Source organism: Amblyraja radiata, chromosome 1, assembly GCF_010909765.2.
Source record: "Amblyraja radiata isolate CabotCenter1 chromosome 1, sAmbRad1.1.pri, whole genome shotgun sequence".
Lineage (NCBI taxonomy): Eukaryota > Metazoa > Chordata > Chondrichthyes > Rajiformes > Rajidae > Amblyraja > Amblyraja radiata.
This window is the reverse complement of record NC_045956.1, coordinates 30,482,802-30,498,800: the sequence shown is the minus strand read 5'-3', so window position 1 is coordinate 30,498,800 and position 15,999 is coordinate 30,482,802. Positions and strand designations below refer to the sequence as shown.

At 44.4% G+C, this 15,999-nt stretch overlaps 1 protein-coding gene across 1 annotated transcript in view; it reads left to right on the top strand.

Moving 5' to 3' along the window:
- Nucleotides 1-15,999, top strand: part of LOC116985621 (solute carrier family 2, facilitated glucose transporter member 9-like) — a 210,570-nt gene that overhangs the window by 130,366 nt on the left and 64,205 nt on the right. The window contains exon 8 of the mRNA XM_033040892.1: nt 10,430-10,617. Coding sequence (XP_032896783.1) covers nt 10,430-10,617 — 188 coding nt within the window. The remainder of the gene's footprint in view (nt 1-10,429; nt 10,618-15,999) is intronic.

Below are 15,999 nucleotides of genomic sequence, written 5' to 3'. Positions count from 1 at the left end.
AATCATTGCTACCTGGTAGACCATGAGCTTTGTGTTGGGTTTGAGGTCTTCATCTTAGACGACCAAAGCCTATGCTGGCTTAATGAATATGGTGATATATTTCGCCATGTGGAATATTATCAGCAATTTTGGGCACTATATCTGAGGAACGATGTGCTGACTCTGAAAAGGCTCCAGAGGAGGTTTGCATGAATCATCCCAGGAATGAGTAGGTTAACATATGATGAGCGTTTGACGGCACTGAGCCTGTACTTGCTGGTGTTTAGAAGAATGAAGGGGGACCTCATTGAAACGTGCAGAATAATGAAAGGCTTGGATAGAGTAGATGGGGAGAGGATGTTTCTACTAGTGGGAGAGTCTGAGACAAGGAGTCATCAGAATCAGAATCAAAATCAGAATCAGATTTTATTTGCCAAGTATGTTTTGCAACATACAAGGAATTTCACTGGCCAGGTTAGTCATACAATTAAAAGCAACAGACCAAAAACACATTTTAACATGAACATCCACCACAGTGACTCCTACACATTCCTCACTGTGATGGAAGGCGAAATAAAGTTCAAGTCCTTCCCTTGTGTTCTTCCTTGGTCAGGGGCCTCGAGCCCCCGTTAACGGGATGATCTTGACTCCTGTAGCCGGTGGCGTTCGGCCTCTCTGCGTCGAGGCGTTCAGTTCCCGTATCAAGGGGTTGTCAGCTCCCCCGCGCCGGGCGATCGAACCTCGTTTCCGAGCTGGTTGAACCTTCTGCGGCGTTGGAGCTCAGACTAGCCTCTCCCGAGACTGCAAGCCCTTGTTGGTAAGCCCGCAGGCCGCAGGTGGGAGCGATCCCAGGAAAGGGATCCGCTCCGATGTTAAGTCCGCGCCCCGTGGTGGGGCTCACGACAGTCCGAGGCGGCTTCTAGCTCCAGCGATGGTAGGCCACAGAGCCCGGAGAATGTGATCCGAAAAATGATCACATCTCCGGGAAGGTAAGTACCTGAAAAAAAAAGTTTCCCCCGATCCCCCCCCCCCCGCCCCACATAAAACAAACCAAAGAACATTAAACCAAACTTTTAATAAACACTAAAATAACAAAAAGATGAAAAAACAAACAGACTGCCGGCAGGGCTGGCCATCTCCCCGGCGCCCCTGGTGGTCATAGCCTCATAATTAAAAGGGCATTCTTTTAGGAAGATGAGGAAGATTTTTTTTAATCAGAGGGTGGGGAATCTGTGGAATTCTTTGCCACAGAAGGCTGTGGAGGCCAAGTCAGTGGATATTTATAAGGCAGAGATAGATAGATTCTTGATTAGTACGGGTGTCAGGGGTTACGTGGAGAAGGCAGGAGAAGTGGGGTTAAGAGGGAGAGACAGATCAGCCATGATTGAATGGCGGAGTAGACTTGATGGGCCGAATGGCCTGTTTCTAATCCTATCACTTATGTTCTCATGATCTTATGATCTTATGATCAACATTTCAATTCACTGAAGGTTGGTTCTCCAGGGATGGAAAGTGGAGCACAAGGTTGTGATGTCCATTTCTGTTCAATAATACTCTTGTGAAATGTCTTGGAATGTTTCACTGCATTACCCATGCAATTTGAATGGAAGTTTTGATGTTGACCTCCATCTTGTAACCCGTGGGGCAGCAAAGCTCCCACTTAAGCTCTCAGTTATTGGCACTTTTTTGCTTTATAATATTTTTTACCAATTTTTAATATTATGCATTTTTGTTCTCTGTACTTTGATATCTTTATTGAAATATTGTAATTGTCAGTCCTGATGATTTCTCTAAATTCAAAATCACACTTGCTTGGTGAGTTCCACATTTTCCTTTATTTGTTATTTCTGTACTGAAACATTCTGATCTTAAAATTACATCTTATACTTCTGAACCCACTGTCAAGGAAAGAAAGAAAACCTTACCCAGCTCATACAGTATATCTAAATTTGTTCATCCTGCAGTGTTCCTGCAGTGTTCCACAGGTAGAGAATAACATAGACATAGACTATTGTCTATTGTCTATTGAAACATAGAAACATAGAAACATAGAAAATAGGTGCAGGAGCAGGACATTGGGCCCTTCGAGCCAACACCGCCATTCAGTATGATCATGGCTGATCATCCAGAATTAGTACCCCGTTCCTGCCTTTTCCCCATATCCCTTGATTCCATAGGTCCTAAGAGCTATATCCAACTCTCTTGGATACATCCAGTGAATCGGCCTCCACTGCCTTCTGCGGCAGAGAATTCCACAGATTCACAACTCTCAGGGTGAAAAAGTTTTTCCTCATCTCAGTCCTAAATGGCCCACCCTTTATTCTTGCTTTACAACATTCTACTTTCAGAATTTTGCGTTTTAAACTATGCTATAATATCCTCTTCTTGAAATTCTTTGAGGAGGTACGGAGAAGACTGGTCCTCGGATGAAAGTACTAGATCAGAGGAAGTATAATTAGAACAGCATACGGCAGGAATTGGAGAGTAGATTGGCAGGGGCTGATATTCCATGCAAAATATGGGAGACTGTTAGAGACCAGCTGGTTAGCCTTTGATATTCCTTAAAGCACTTGAAAGTTATAAAGAAAGCCGGAAGAACATGAAGAATTTGCAAAGCTAAAAGGACCATGGCACGAGCTTGGCAAGTAGGATTACAGAGAATCCCAAGGCATTTTATGTGTGTATGTGTGTGTGGGTTTATGTGTGTATATGTGTGTGTATATGTGTGGATTTGTATATGTGTCTGTGTGTGTGGATGTGTATATATTGCGTGTCTGTGTGTGTGTATGTGTGTATATGTGTGTATCAGAGTGTGTCTATGTGTGTGTGTGTATGTGTGTGTATATATGTGTGTATGTGTATGTGTGTGTGTATATGTATATATACCATATATATATACATATGCGTGTGTGTTTGTATATGTATATATACTGTACACATATATATATATGTGTGTGTGTGTGTATGTGTGTATGTATATTAGGGTTGCTGGTGACAAACTGGGAAATGTATAGACTGAGAGATGAGCCTCAAGTCAGTGGTAGGGAAATCATTGGAGAAGACTCTTCGGGAGAGTATTTACTCGCATTTGGAGAAACAAAGATGTTAGAGAGTCAATGTGTAGGAAGGTTCAAACTGAAGGTAGACACAAAATGCTGGAGTAACTCAGCGGAACAGGCAGCATCTCTGGAGGGAAGGAATGGGTGATGTTTCGGGTCTAGGCACTTCTTCAGACTGGGTCAACAGAGAGTCAGTGACTTTGTGTGGAGGTCTTGCCTCATAAATCAAATTTTTTTTTAAACCAATCTAACTTTATAATAGCCTTTGCCATTCAGCTCAGTGCCGGCACCCGTCATAGGTCGTCGAAAAGTTTCAACATGTGGAAAATTCGGCAGCGACCAGAAAGACGCTACGACTCTTTGGGCAACTAGGAGACTACTCACGACCATACAGGCGACATGTCGCGGGGTGAAGACTGTACGGTTGTGAGTAGTCGCCCAAAGAGTCGTACCTTGTTCTGGTCGCCGCTGGATTTTCAACATGTTGAAAATTTTCGGCGACCAGTGATGACCTATGACGGGTGCCGGCTGTCACCGAAAAAGTCGCATAAGTGGGACAGGTCCTTTAATTATAGAAAAGTAATAAATCATAAAGATGTGTGGTACATTTCACCTTTGAAAGTTAGCGTGCACAATTTAGATCCTGTTTCTAATCTTTGTGCAAATATGACTTTTCCTTGATTTTGTGGAATTAATGAATCTGAAACTAAGCTGCTCTCATGATGCAAATATTTCCGTAATCTCGTTTTATTGCATTAACCCTTTATCTCTTCCTTTTCATGGCTATCTTCCTCCTGTTTAATCTAAATTATTAATCTGCTTCTGACTGAACCTTGTATGAATATAATTTATAGCAATTTGTGATGGATGTGCTACCTGAACATATTACGATTTGATAATTCAGTAAATTACAATTATCCTTGACCTATTTCTTTGTCATTGAGTGATACAGCGTGGAAACAGGTCTAACTGAACAGCTCCGCTCAGTCCGCCTAAACCTACCTGATGCTCAACACTTTAACTCCCCCTCCCATTCCCAAATTGACCTTTTTGTTCTGGGCCTGATTCACTGTCAGAGTGAGGCCCAACGCAAATTGGAGGAACAGCACCTCATATTTTGCTTGGGCAGCTTACTCCCCAGCGATATGAACATTGACTTCTCTAACTTCAAGTAACCTTTGTCTCCCCTCTCTCTCCAAATTAGAAAGGTATGGCATCAGAGGTCTAGTACTGGATTGGATAAAAAGCTATTTAAGTAACAGGCAACAGTTTGTGAAGCTGGGCAGCTACAGTTCTACATGTTTGGACATTGCTTGTGGTGTCCCCCAGGGGTCAGTGTTGGGTCCAAAACTATTCATCATGTATATAAACGACATTTGTAATGTGTCCAATGCCTTGAGGCTGGTCTTGTTTGCAGACGACACAAATATTTTTTGTTCTGGGGAGAATTTAAAACAACTACTGGACAAAATAACAAAAGAAATGGGCAAACTGAAAACATGGTTTGACAGGAACAAAATATCATTAAACTTGAGCAAAACCAAAATAATGTTATTTGGTAATTGTAGAACAAATACACAAGCAAATATAAAGATAAATGGGGTTGAAATTGAACGAGTTCATGAAAATAAATTTCTTGGGGTTATAATGGATGACTGAATCAGCTGGAAATCACACATTAAACATGTACAATCCAAACTGTCAAAAAGCATTTCTGTATTACACAAAGTTAAGCAGGTTCTGGATCACAAATCACTCCGCATTCTCTACTGTTCACTAATCTTACCCTATTTAAATTACTGTGCAGAAGTCTGGGGCAATAACTATAAAAGTTCGCTACATTCATTAACTATTCTGCAAAAAAGAGCAATACGTATTATTCACAATGTCAGGTATCTGGGTCACACTAATTCATTATTCTTACAGTCAAAATTATTAAAATTAGAAGATTTGGTTGCATTTAAAACAGCACAGATAATGTTTAGGGCCAAAAATAAAAACTTACCTGGAAATATACAAAAATTATTCAATGAGCGAGTGGGGGGTTATAATTTAAGAAGAATATTTAATTTTAAGGTACAAAGAGTCCGCACGACCAGAAAAACTTTTTGTATTTCGGTCTGTGGAGTAGGATTGTGGAACAGTTTGAATGTGGAGTTAAAGCAATGTCCAAACATGAACCAGTTCAAAATGACATACAAAAAACTTTTTTTCACAAGATACAGGGATGAAGGGGATGGTTGACAAACAGGGGTTAATGTTTATTTATTATTTTATTTATTATTTATTTATGTTTTTGGTTACTTCATACATATTACTTGTATGTGTATATCAGTTGTATGTATATATATGTCTGTATGCATCTCTAAAAATTGTCTGGGGTATTATTATGATTAATTAATTAATTATTAAAGATGGAAGAAGGGTTTAGGGAGAAGGGGTGAGATTAAATAAGTTATTCTTCTTCTCACTCCTTTTCGAGCTTGTAAAGAAAAAGTGTTGGACATTTAAATTTTGCTTTATGCTTTTCATTGCTTTGCAAATATTGCCTGGAATGTCCAATTGTTTGACTATTTCGATTTTGTTGTTGTTATTTATTCCTATTTATGTCTTTACTTGTTAGGAACAAATAAACAAATCAAATCCTTCCCCCCTTCCCAGTTCTCCGACTAGTCTGCCAGTCCCTGTTTTTACATTTTATCTCTGTTTGCTTTGTTGTCAGCTTCTCCTACCTAACAGATTTATTCTACATTTTCCTTGAGTTTCATTCCCTTTGTCTCATGTTCACACCTTACATTCTTTATCTCTGTATCTCCCTCTCACCTGATTCAGTCTGAAAAAGCGTCTCGACCTGAAACGTCACCCATTCCTTCTCTCCAGAGATGCTACCTGCCCCACTGAGCTACTCCAGCATTTTGTGTCTATCTTTGGTTTAAACCAGCATTTGCAATTCCTTCCGACTTCATTTATATATGTTCAGTTTAGTTTATTGTCATGTGTACCGAGGTACAGTGAAAAGCTTTTGTTGCGTGTTAACTAGTCAGCAGAAAGACAATACATGTCTTTGCATCCATTTGCAGTGCATAGATACATATTAAGGGAATAACGTTTAGTGCAAGGTAAAGCCAGCAAAGTCCGATCAAAGATAGTCCGAAGGTCACCAATATATATATATCACAATCAACAGATGCCTCAGCTCTGAACACCGCTGGTCGCTTACCTCCAGTCAAAATTATTGGACCCTTCACCACCACATTCATACCAGCGGTATGAATATTGATTTCTCTAACTTCAGGTACCCCTTGCATGCCCTCTCTCTCCATCCCTCCCCCCACCCAGGTCGTACCAGCTTCAAAGTCGTCTTGTTGAGCCACATCTGTACTTGTCTACCCTCGCACACAGCTAACAATGGCCTGTTGCCTTAATCATCGTAACTTTTTTGCATATCTTTCATTCATTTGTTCTATATCTCTCTCTACATCACCGTCTACATCTCTCGTTTCCTTTTCCCCTGAATCTCAGCCTGAAGAAGGGTCTTGACCCGAAACTTCACCTATTCCTTCTCTCCAGAGATGCTGGCTGTCCCGCTGAGTTACTCCAGCTTTGTGTGTCTATCTTCGGATTAAACCAGCATCTGAATTTCCTTCCTACTACATTCTGTCTTCGGTGGCAAAGCCAATTGTGAATCCAATCTACCATGTCTTCATGGCATCCATATGCCTTAATCTTCTGAACCAGCATATCACTGAGGCACTTGCTGAATGCTTCACTAAAGTTCATGGTGACAACATCCACTGCCCTATCATCATCATCACCTCCTCAAAAAGCTCCAGCAAGTTTGTGAGAAAAGACCTCCCTCTTTGCCTAGTCTATCCCTAATGCTTCATGCTTTTCCATGTAACTCCAGGAGATCCCAGGGTCCTTGAGATTGTTGTCTCCAGGAGATCCCAGGGTCCTTGATCCCCAGATTCCAGGGAAAGGCCCTGTGCAGAATAAACTTATTTTCGACATCCAAGCATATGGTAGTTATTTAGTTTCGTTTAATTTAGGGTTACAGCGCGGAAACAGGCCCTTTGGCCCACCGGGTCTGCGCCGACCAGCGATCCCCGCACATTAACATTACCCTACACCCACTAAGGCCAATTTTTGCATTCACCAAGCCAATTAACCTACAAATCTGTACGTCTTTGGGATGTGGGAGGAAACCGAAGATCTTGGAGAAAACCCACGCAGGTCACGGGGTGAACGTGCAAACTCCATACAGACAGCCCCCGTAGTCGGGATCGAACCCGGGTCTCTGGCACTGCATTTGCTGTAAGGCAGCAACTCTACCGCTGTGCCACCGTAATTATTTTGGTAGGATTTGAATATATTTATTATATGCTGTCATAGCATGATAACGGGCCATTCAGACCCCCTTGACCATGCCCATGTGTGTTCCCCATCTATATTAGAGTCAGAGAGCATGGAAACAAACCCTTTGGCCCAACTTGTCCATGCCGACCAAGGCAAATATTAATCCTATCTTCCAGCTTTTGGCCTGTGGTCTTCAATGCCCAAGTGATTCAATGCCTTGTTCAGACAAGTCCTTGTTCAGACAATGTTTTAAACAATTTTGCTTCCGTCCTTCTCTCCGACAATGCTGCTCTTCCCCAAGATCACCCCTTACCCAAAATCTATGTCCTTTAGGTTGTTCAACTCTGATCAGGAGAAAAGATTCCTTCCATCTACTCTATCTATACCCTTCATAATTTTACGTACCACAGTCACATCCCCTCGTAACCTCTCCTGCATAATTTAGTTTAGTTTAGAGATACAGTGCGGAAACAGGCCCTTCGGCCCACCGTGTCCGCGCCGACCAACGATCCCCGTACATTAACACCACCCTGCACACACTTGGGACAATTTACATTTATACCAAGCTAATTAACCCACAAACCCGTACATTCCGGAGGAGGCGCTGTCCTGAACGGCTGCCTGTCCTGCAGCTGTCCGTTTTTTTCCCTTCTTTTTTATTATTTTTAGTACGTTGAGTGTGTAGTCAGGGGGCCTAATCTTTTTATGTGTGGGGGGTGGTGGGGGGGAAGGGGGAAACTGCTTTTTGAGTCCCTACCTGGTCGGAGGGGTTGCCTTCCTCTGAGCAGCGACTTCGACCTGTCTTTGCGGCCTACCAGCGGGTCCTGGAGCGACGTTTCCCTGAGGGGACCTGGCCAGAACATCGGCTTTGGCGGCGGCGCAGCGCTGGAGCACTATTGCGGAGCGGGCGATGCCTTTCCTGGGTTGCCGCGCTGGAACTCCAGTATGCTGGGACCGCCGATAAGAACATTGTGGAGCCGCAGTTCTGTGGAGCGGCCAGCTGCGGCGCTGAGCTTTACATCCCGGAGCCTGGGATCTCTTGCTGAGATCGCCAGTGTGCGGAGCTCCGTCCGGCGCGGTCTGTTGGCTTGGAAACCGCGGTCTCCGGTGGGAAGGCGGCCGTTCCTGGCACCCCAAGCCGCTGGGGGTTCTCCCGACGCCGGAGCACCATCACCCGGCGAGAACATCGGGCGCCGTGGTGGCGACTGTGGAGGCCTCAATAGGCCCGACTTTGGGTGGACAAGAGGATGGGGACTGGACTTTGTGCCTTCCCCCACAGTGGGAATCACTGTGGGGGGGATGTTTTTGTGTTGAACTTCTTTTTGAATGCTATGTTGTATTTTTATTAGTGTGCTGCAAGGACATCAGAATTTCCCCTGAATAAGGGGATTAATAAAGTTTAATCTAATCTAACCTAATCTAATCTTTGCAGTGTGAGAGGAAACCGAAGATCTCGGAGAAAACCCACGTAGGTCATGGGGAGAACGTACAAACTCCGCACAGACAGCACCCGTAGTCAGGATTGAACCCGGGTCACCGGCGCTGTAAGGCAGTAACTCTACTGCTGAGCCACCGTGCCACCCTGCTTCCGGGAAAATAGATTCAGCCTCTCCAGTCTCTCCTCATGACTGAAACAATCCTGGTGAATCTCATCTGCACCCTCTCCAGCAGATACTGAAATTGAAGCAGTGGCCCAAATCAGCGGTGGAAAAATAAACTGTTAACGACTTTAGATCTGAGTAATTTAATTTGCCTCCACAAGTTACCCACCCAGAAGTGATAATGCTTTAATCAACAGCCTGTCATACTGCTCCACATATGACAGAATGTGATGTTTTGTACAGAAATACCAGAAAACTGGTGGCTGCGAAGCCATTACATGGATTGTAAATCAAAATATTGTTGTTCTGGTACAATACAATACAATACAATACAATACGGTTTTATTCGTCACATTGCACATAAAGTGCAAGTGAAATGAATTTACCAGCAGCGGTACAATGAGAAAGAACACACAAAAACACAATCAAAATTTAACACAAACATCCACCACAGCATTCATCGCTGTGGTGGAAGGCACAAAAATTGTCCAGTCCTCCTCCATTTGAAGCCACTCATCTGTGTTTACGCTGGTTATGTGGCTGCAATAGGATAGAACATCTTTAGCTAGAGTAACTCAGTGGAACAGGCATCATCTCTGGAGAGAAGGAATGAGTGACGTTTTGGGTCGAGTCCGAAGAAGGGTCTCTACCCGAAACGTCACCCATTCCCTCTCTCCAGAGATGCTGCCTGTCCCGCTGAGTTACTCCTGCATTGTGTGTCTACCTTCGGTTTAAACCAGCATCTGCAGTTCCTTCCTACGTCGCTAGTCATGGCGTCGATAAGTTCCTCTGTTTAATCACTGGCATGGAAACCATGGAAACCTCCAGTTTGAGAAGCAAAAAACGATGTCTCTGTCAGATCGATTGTACATATTCTGTTCATTACAGCAGTAATGGCCTATTAATGTGCGAGTCTATTAATAGCATGATTTAGTAAGTAAGAAACAATTGATAGTACAGAAAATATATTGTGACGTGATCAAAATAAATATTTTCAAATGCATTTTCAATGAGGACAGCTGTATATCCAAAGGGATACACACTGGCTTTGTTCATGAGGAATTATTTGCCACAGAAGGCTGTGGAGGCCAAGTCAATGGATATTTTTAAGGCAGAGATAGATAGATTCTAGATTAGTATGGGTGTCGGAGGTTATAGGGAGAAGGCTGGAGAATGGGGTTAGGAGGGAGAGATAGATCAGCCATGATTGAATGGCGGAGTGGACTTGATGGGCCGAATGGCCTAATTCTGCTCCTCTCACTTATGACCTTATGACCTTACGACTTTAATAGAATCTATTGTGTTCACAGGTGAGGGAAGTCCTCCTTTTGATGCTGTCACCAAAAGTAGAATCAAACCAATGTCTTGTTGTCAGTGTAGTCAGAGAGTCCTTGGCATGACTACAGAAATCACTGACCCCATCATTTCTTGCAGCATTTCAAGTCTTTTATGGGAAAGAAGACGTCACAGAGGAAATGGAAGAAGTCCTGTCCGAGAGAAGAGCCCAGAGTGAAGTCCACATAGCTTCGGCGTTGGAGTTGCTGCGAAATCGGTCTGTCCGGTGGCAACTCATCACGACCATCGTCACCATGTCCTGCTATCAACTCTGCGGGTTGAATGCTGTAAGTGTAAATGTGCACGCTTGTATTTCTGGCATGTAGCATAGTCTTATCATGACTGTACGTTAAGAGCAATGAATACAAAACCACAAAGGAACACTGAGGCAAGAACTTGATTAGTACGGGTGTCAGAGGTTATGGGGAGCAGGCAGGAGAATGGGGTTAGGAGGGAGAGATAGATCAGCCATGATTGAATGGCAGAGTAGACTTGATAGGCCGAATGGCCTAATTCTACTCAAATCACCTATGACCTTATGAACACCAGAAGAAGAAAGACAGCTAAAGGGCCTGTCCCACTTTCACGACTTAATTCACAACCTTTTTTACTCGTGGACATTTTTCATCAGGCTAGAAAAATGCCCCGACCTACTTGATGCCACGAGTACCTACGACTAGCATCATGGCCTGCTATGACCTACCTACGGCCTTCCTACGACGTACCTACGACCTCCTACATCCTCGTGACGACCATGCTGCGGGTATGAGTCAAGGGCAAACTCGGCAGAGATCGTGAATTAGGTCGTGAAAGTGGGACAGGCCCTTAATGTGTGTTGACCAGCTTGACCCTGCTGTGACTGGGGTGGTGACTGTTTTTGGCTTATCTAGGCCAGGGATGCGAAGTATATAAATGAGTTCAGTTTAGTTTATTATCACGTGCACCGAGGTACATTGAAAAGCTTTTGCTGCGTGCTAACCAGCCAGTGGAAAGACAATACGTGATTACAATCGATCCATTTACAGTGCATAAATAAATGATAAGGGAATAATGTTTAGTGCAAGGTAAAACCAGCAAAGCCCAATCAAGGATAGTCCGAGGGTCACCAAAGCAGTAGATAGTAGTTTGGCACTGCTCTCTGGTTGTGGTAGGATGATTCAGTTGCCTGATAACAGCATGGAAGAAACTGTCCCTGAATCTGGTGGTGTGCGTTTTCACACTTCTATACCCTTTGCCTGATGGGAGAGCGGAGAAGAGGGAGTGGCCAGGGTGCGACTGGTCCTTGATTATGCTGCTGGCCTTGCCGAGGCAGCGTGAGGTATAAGTTGAGTCAATAGGAGGGAGGTTGGTTTGCGTGATGGTCTGGGCTGCGTCCACAATTCATTGCAATTTGCTGCAATCAGAATCCATGTACTACATTCCCATCTAGCAATGAAAATGTGCATGGAAGAAATTTCCACTGGCTCCGCAGAATGCAATGAGGTGATGGTATCCCACTGTTTATGATGAATGTTGTGGATGTAGCTCAGCCCATCACTGAAGTCAGACTTCATACCATTGACTCCATCTACACTTCATGCTGCCTTGGAAAAGCAGCTAATGTTAGCAAAGACACAAAGTGCTGGAGTAACTCGCTGAGTTCCTTACATCTGGAAGCCCTTGCATAAACATTATCTGAGACTTGACCCAGCCCAGTCATTCCTTTTTCTCCCCATTTCCATTGGACAGAAGGTACAGAAGCTTGCAAGCGTGCACTCCAGACTCAGGAATGGCTTCTTCCCCTCTGTTATCAGGTTTCTGGACCATCATTCCATAAGCTAGGGTACTGTCCGATTCACTTGTGCCCCATTGCGGACATTGCACTTTGTCTCTGGAACTGATGCGCTACAATGCTGAGAACTATATTCTGCACTCTGTATCTTCCCCTTTGCGCTAACTATTGAGTGTGCGTTTGCCTTGATGGTATCTATGTACAGTATTATCTGATTTGATTGGATAACTTGCAGAGGAAGGCTCTCCTATTGTACCTCGGGACATGTGATATTAATAAACCTAAAATTAAACGAGTGAGGCAGCATCTAGGGAGAGAAGGAATGGCGATGTTTCCGGTCGAGAAGAAGGGTCTCGACCTGAAACGTCACCAATTCCTTCTCTCCATACATGCTGCCTCACCCGCTGAGTTACTCCAGCATTTTGTGTCCAATTTCGATTTTACCAGCATCTGCAGTTCTTTCTTAACCTAAGATTAAACCTACCACCAGACACCTGGTGTAGTTGATGCCATCCAAATAGGGCATGTGGTTGGGCTACTGGGTACCTGCTTATTTTAATGTGTAGATGCTGCAGATGCTGAATTATCAGGCAAAAGGTACAGAAGTGTGAAAACACGCACCACCAGATTCAGAGTTTCTTCCCAGCTGTTATCAGGTAACTGAACCATCCAAGCACAACCAGAACTACTATCTACCTCTGTCCCTCCGCCTATTCCTTGATTGGACTTTGCTGGCTTTACCTTGCACTAAACATTATTCCCTTGAAGGCCTGTCCCACTTAGGCGATTTTTTAGGCGACTAGGCAGTCGCCACATGGTCGCCGGGGTGTCGCCTGTATGGTCGTGAGGAGTCTCCTCAGTCGCCCAAAGAGTCGTAGCGTTTTTCTGGTCGCCGCTGGATTTTGAAATGTTTAAAACTTTTTGGCGACAGTCGGCGAACGTGGGCTTGTCGTAGCTTGTCTTCTCCTGATGTAGGTGCTGTCGTAGGTTATCGCCAGGATGGCGTAGGTTGTCGACAGTGCTGACTTCGGTGAATTCCATTGTCGTAGTCGCCGGCAATCGCCTAAAAAACCGCCTTAGCGGGACAGGCCCATTAGTCCAGTCGCCGGTTTTTCGGTAACCTGCTCCAACTATGACAGTTGCCGGCTAGTGGGACAGGCCCTTTATCATGTATCTATACTCTGTAAATGGATTGATTGCAATCATGTACTGTCTTACTGCTGACTGGTTAGCACACAACAAAAAGCTTTTCACTGTACCTCAGTACATTTGACAATGAACTAAACTGAAACTAAACCAAAGATCGACATAAAATGCTGGAGTAACTCAGCGGGACAGGCTGGAGTGAAGGAACTGGAAAAGTTTTGGGTTTGAAGAAGGGTCTCGACCCGTAACATCACCCATTCCTTCTCTCCAGAGATGCTGCCTGTCCCGCTGAGTTACTCCAGCTTTTTGTGCCTATTTTCTGCTTATTTTAACGACAGATGTTTAAACCGGTAAACTGGGGAGATTTGATGTACATCAAATCACAACAGCTGGCGTGGAAGAGGTTGATTTTTACCTTAGAATGAAAAAGCCTTGCCTAGGAACTAGATTTCATCTACTATGGGTGTGCTACATCATGTTAATGTTTAGCACCAGTAACGCATTGAATCCCCATCAGTAACTGTGTCAAAGAAAAAAGCTTCCGACTGGCCTGGTCCCAAAAAGAGGAGCTAAAATGGGAGCTGTAGGGTTCCCTGTGAGTCCAGGCACAATTGATGACAGCTGCAAATACTTTGCTGCTCATTGCTCATAAAAAGTCGTCACTCTTAAAAGACAAACACTCCATGGCAACACTCCATGGCAACCAGGCAGCAGCAATATTACAATATTGCATCATTGTTGGCACGGTGGCGCAGCGGTAGAGTTGCTGCCTGATGGCGCTTACAGCGCCAGAGACCCGGGTTTGATCCTGGCTATGGCTGCTTGTCTGAGATTATACGTACTCCCCGTGACCTGCATGGGTTTTTTTTCCGAGAACTTCGGTTTCCTCCCACTCTCCAAAGACGTCCAGGTTTGTAGGTTAGTTGGCTTGGTGTAAATGTAGGAATTGTCCCTAGTGTGGGATGGTGATAATGTGTGGGAATCGCTGGTCGCTGCGGACTCAATGGGCTGAACGGCCTGTTTCCGCGTTGCATCTCTAAACTCTAAACTCTAAATTGTCATTGAGCAGGGAAGTGACAGGAAAGAGGGAGATAGTTGCACGTTTTACCAAAAGACATTTACATATCCAGGTCCGTGAAATGTCCATGTCCAGTCTGAAGAAGGGTCTCGACCTGAAACGTCACCTATTCCCTCTCTCCAAGGATGCTGCCTGTCCCGCTGAGTTACTCCAGCTTTTTGTGTCTGTCTTCCGTGAAATACACAGTCGGATGAATTATTGTATGTTGGCAGGGCAGTGATTGCAGTCACCCCATTGTTCTCCACAGCCAACAATGGACTGTTTCCTTGGTCATCGTTACTTTTCTTCCATATCTTTCAATCATTTATTCTGCATCTCTCCATATCACCGTCTATATCTCTCATTTCCCTTTCCCCCGGACTCTCAGTCTGAAGAAGGGTTTTGACCGGAAACGTCACCCATTCCTTTTCTCCTGAGAGGCTGCTTGACCACGCTGAGTTACTCCATCTTTTCTGTGTCTATCTTCGCTCCAAAAGCCAAGCAGGAAATGAGCCGAAGTAGTCCATCTTCTGCAAACTTACTAATCCTACCACCATGGTCTACAATCTAGGTGGTGCGATTGGTAGGTTTTGTCGATTGCACCGAAAAATTGTGAAAAAGGGTTGTCAAAGGATAAAACAGGTTGACGATCTGTCGGAAATGTGGCAGGGAGATGGCAGATGGAGTTTCATCTGGTCAAGGTCTGTTGGACAGGAAGTCGAGGATCCAGTTGCAGAGGGGAGTGATGACTCAAAGTTCCATGAGTTTGGAGATGAGCTTGGTTGGGATAATGGTACAGAAAGCAGAGCTGTGGTCTATGAATAGAAGTATGACTAGGTGTTCCAGGGATGAGTGTAGGGCAGGAAGATGACATCAGCCTTGGACTCGTTATGGCGGTCAGCAAACTGCAGGAGGTCAAGGTTAAAATACAACACAATATAAATGTATTTATCCCAGGAGGGAAATTGGTCTGCCAACAGTCATAAAACCCAACAAGATACATGAAGCATGAAATTAAAGTGACGAGTGGAAAGTCCAAGATTGGGGATGTGCAAATATTGTGGGGGGGGGGGGGGGGGGGGGGGGGGGGGGAGTCAGTCTACCCTACGACAGAAGGGGGAAGAATTGTACAGTTTGATAGCCACAGGGTAAAAGGATCTCCTGTGGTGTTCCATCCTGAATCTTGGTGGGACCAGTCTGGTGCTGAAGGTGCTCCTCAGGTTGACCAGTGTGTCATGGGCTGTATTGTCCAAGATGCTCCACAGTTTGAGGAACATCCTCCCCTCCAAGACCACCTCCCATGAATCCAACTCCGCCCCCAGGACGGAGCCAGCCTTCCTGATGAGTTTGTTGATTCTGTTGGCATCCGTACCCTTCACCCTGCTGCACCAGCACACAACAGCAAGGATGGTGGCACTGACCACCACTGATTGATAGAACATCTGCAGCATCTTACTGCAGACGTTGAAATAACGGAGCCTCCTCTGAATGTACAGGTGGCTCTGTCCCTTCCGATATAGTGCTTGGCACACTGGATTTAATGCCCTCCATAGCTTAATGAACAAACTTTGTAAGGTAGTGTTCATTTGTAAGACATTGATATTGTAATTTCCTTGCTAAGGTAAAATGAGAATAAAAAAACTATTTATTGAATTTCAGGGAATGAAAAGAAGATTTGAAACGCCTTCAAAAAAA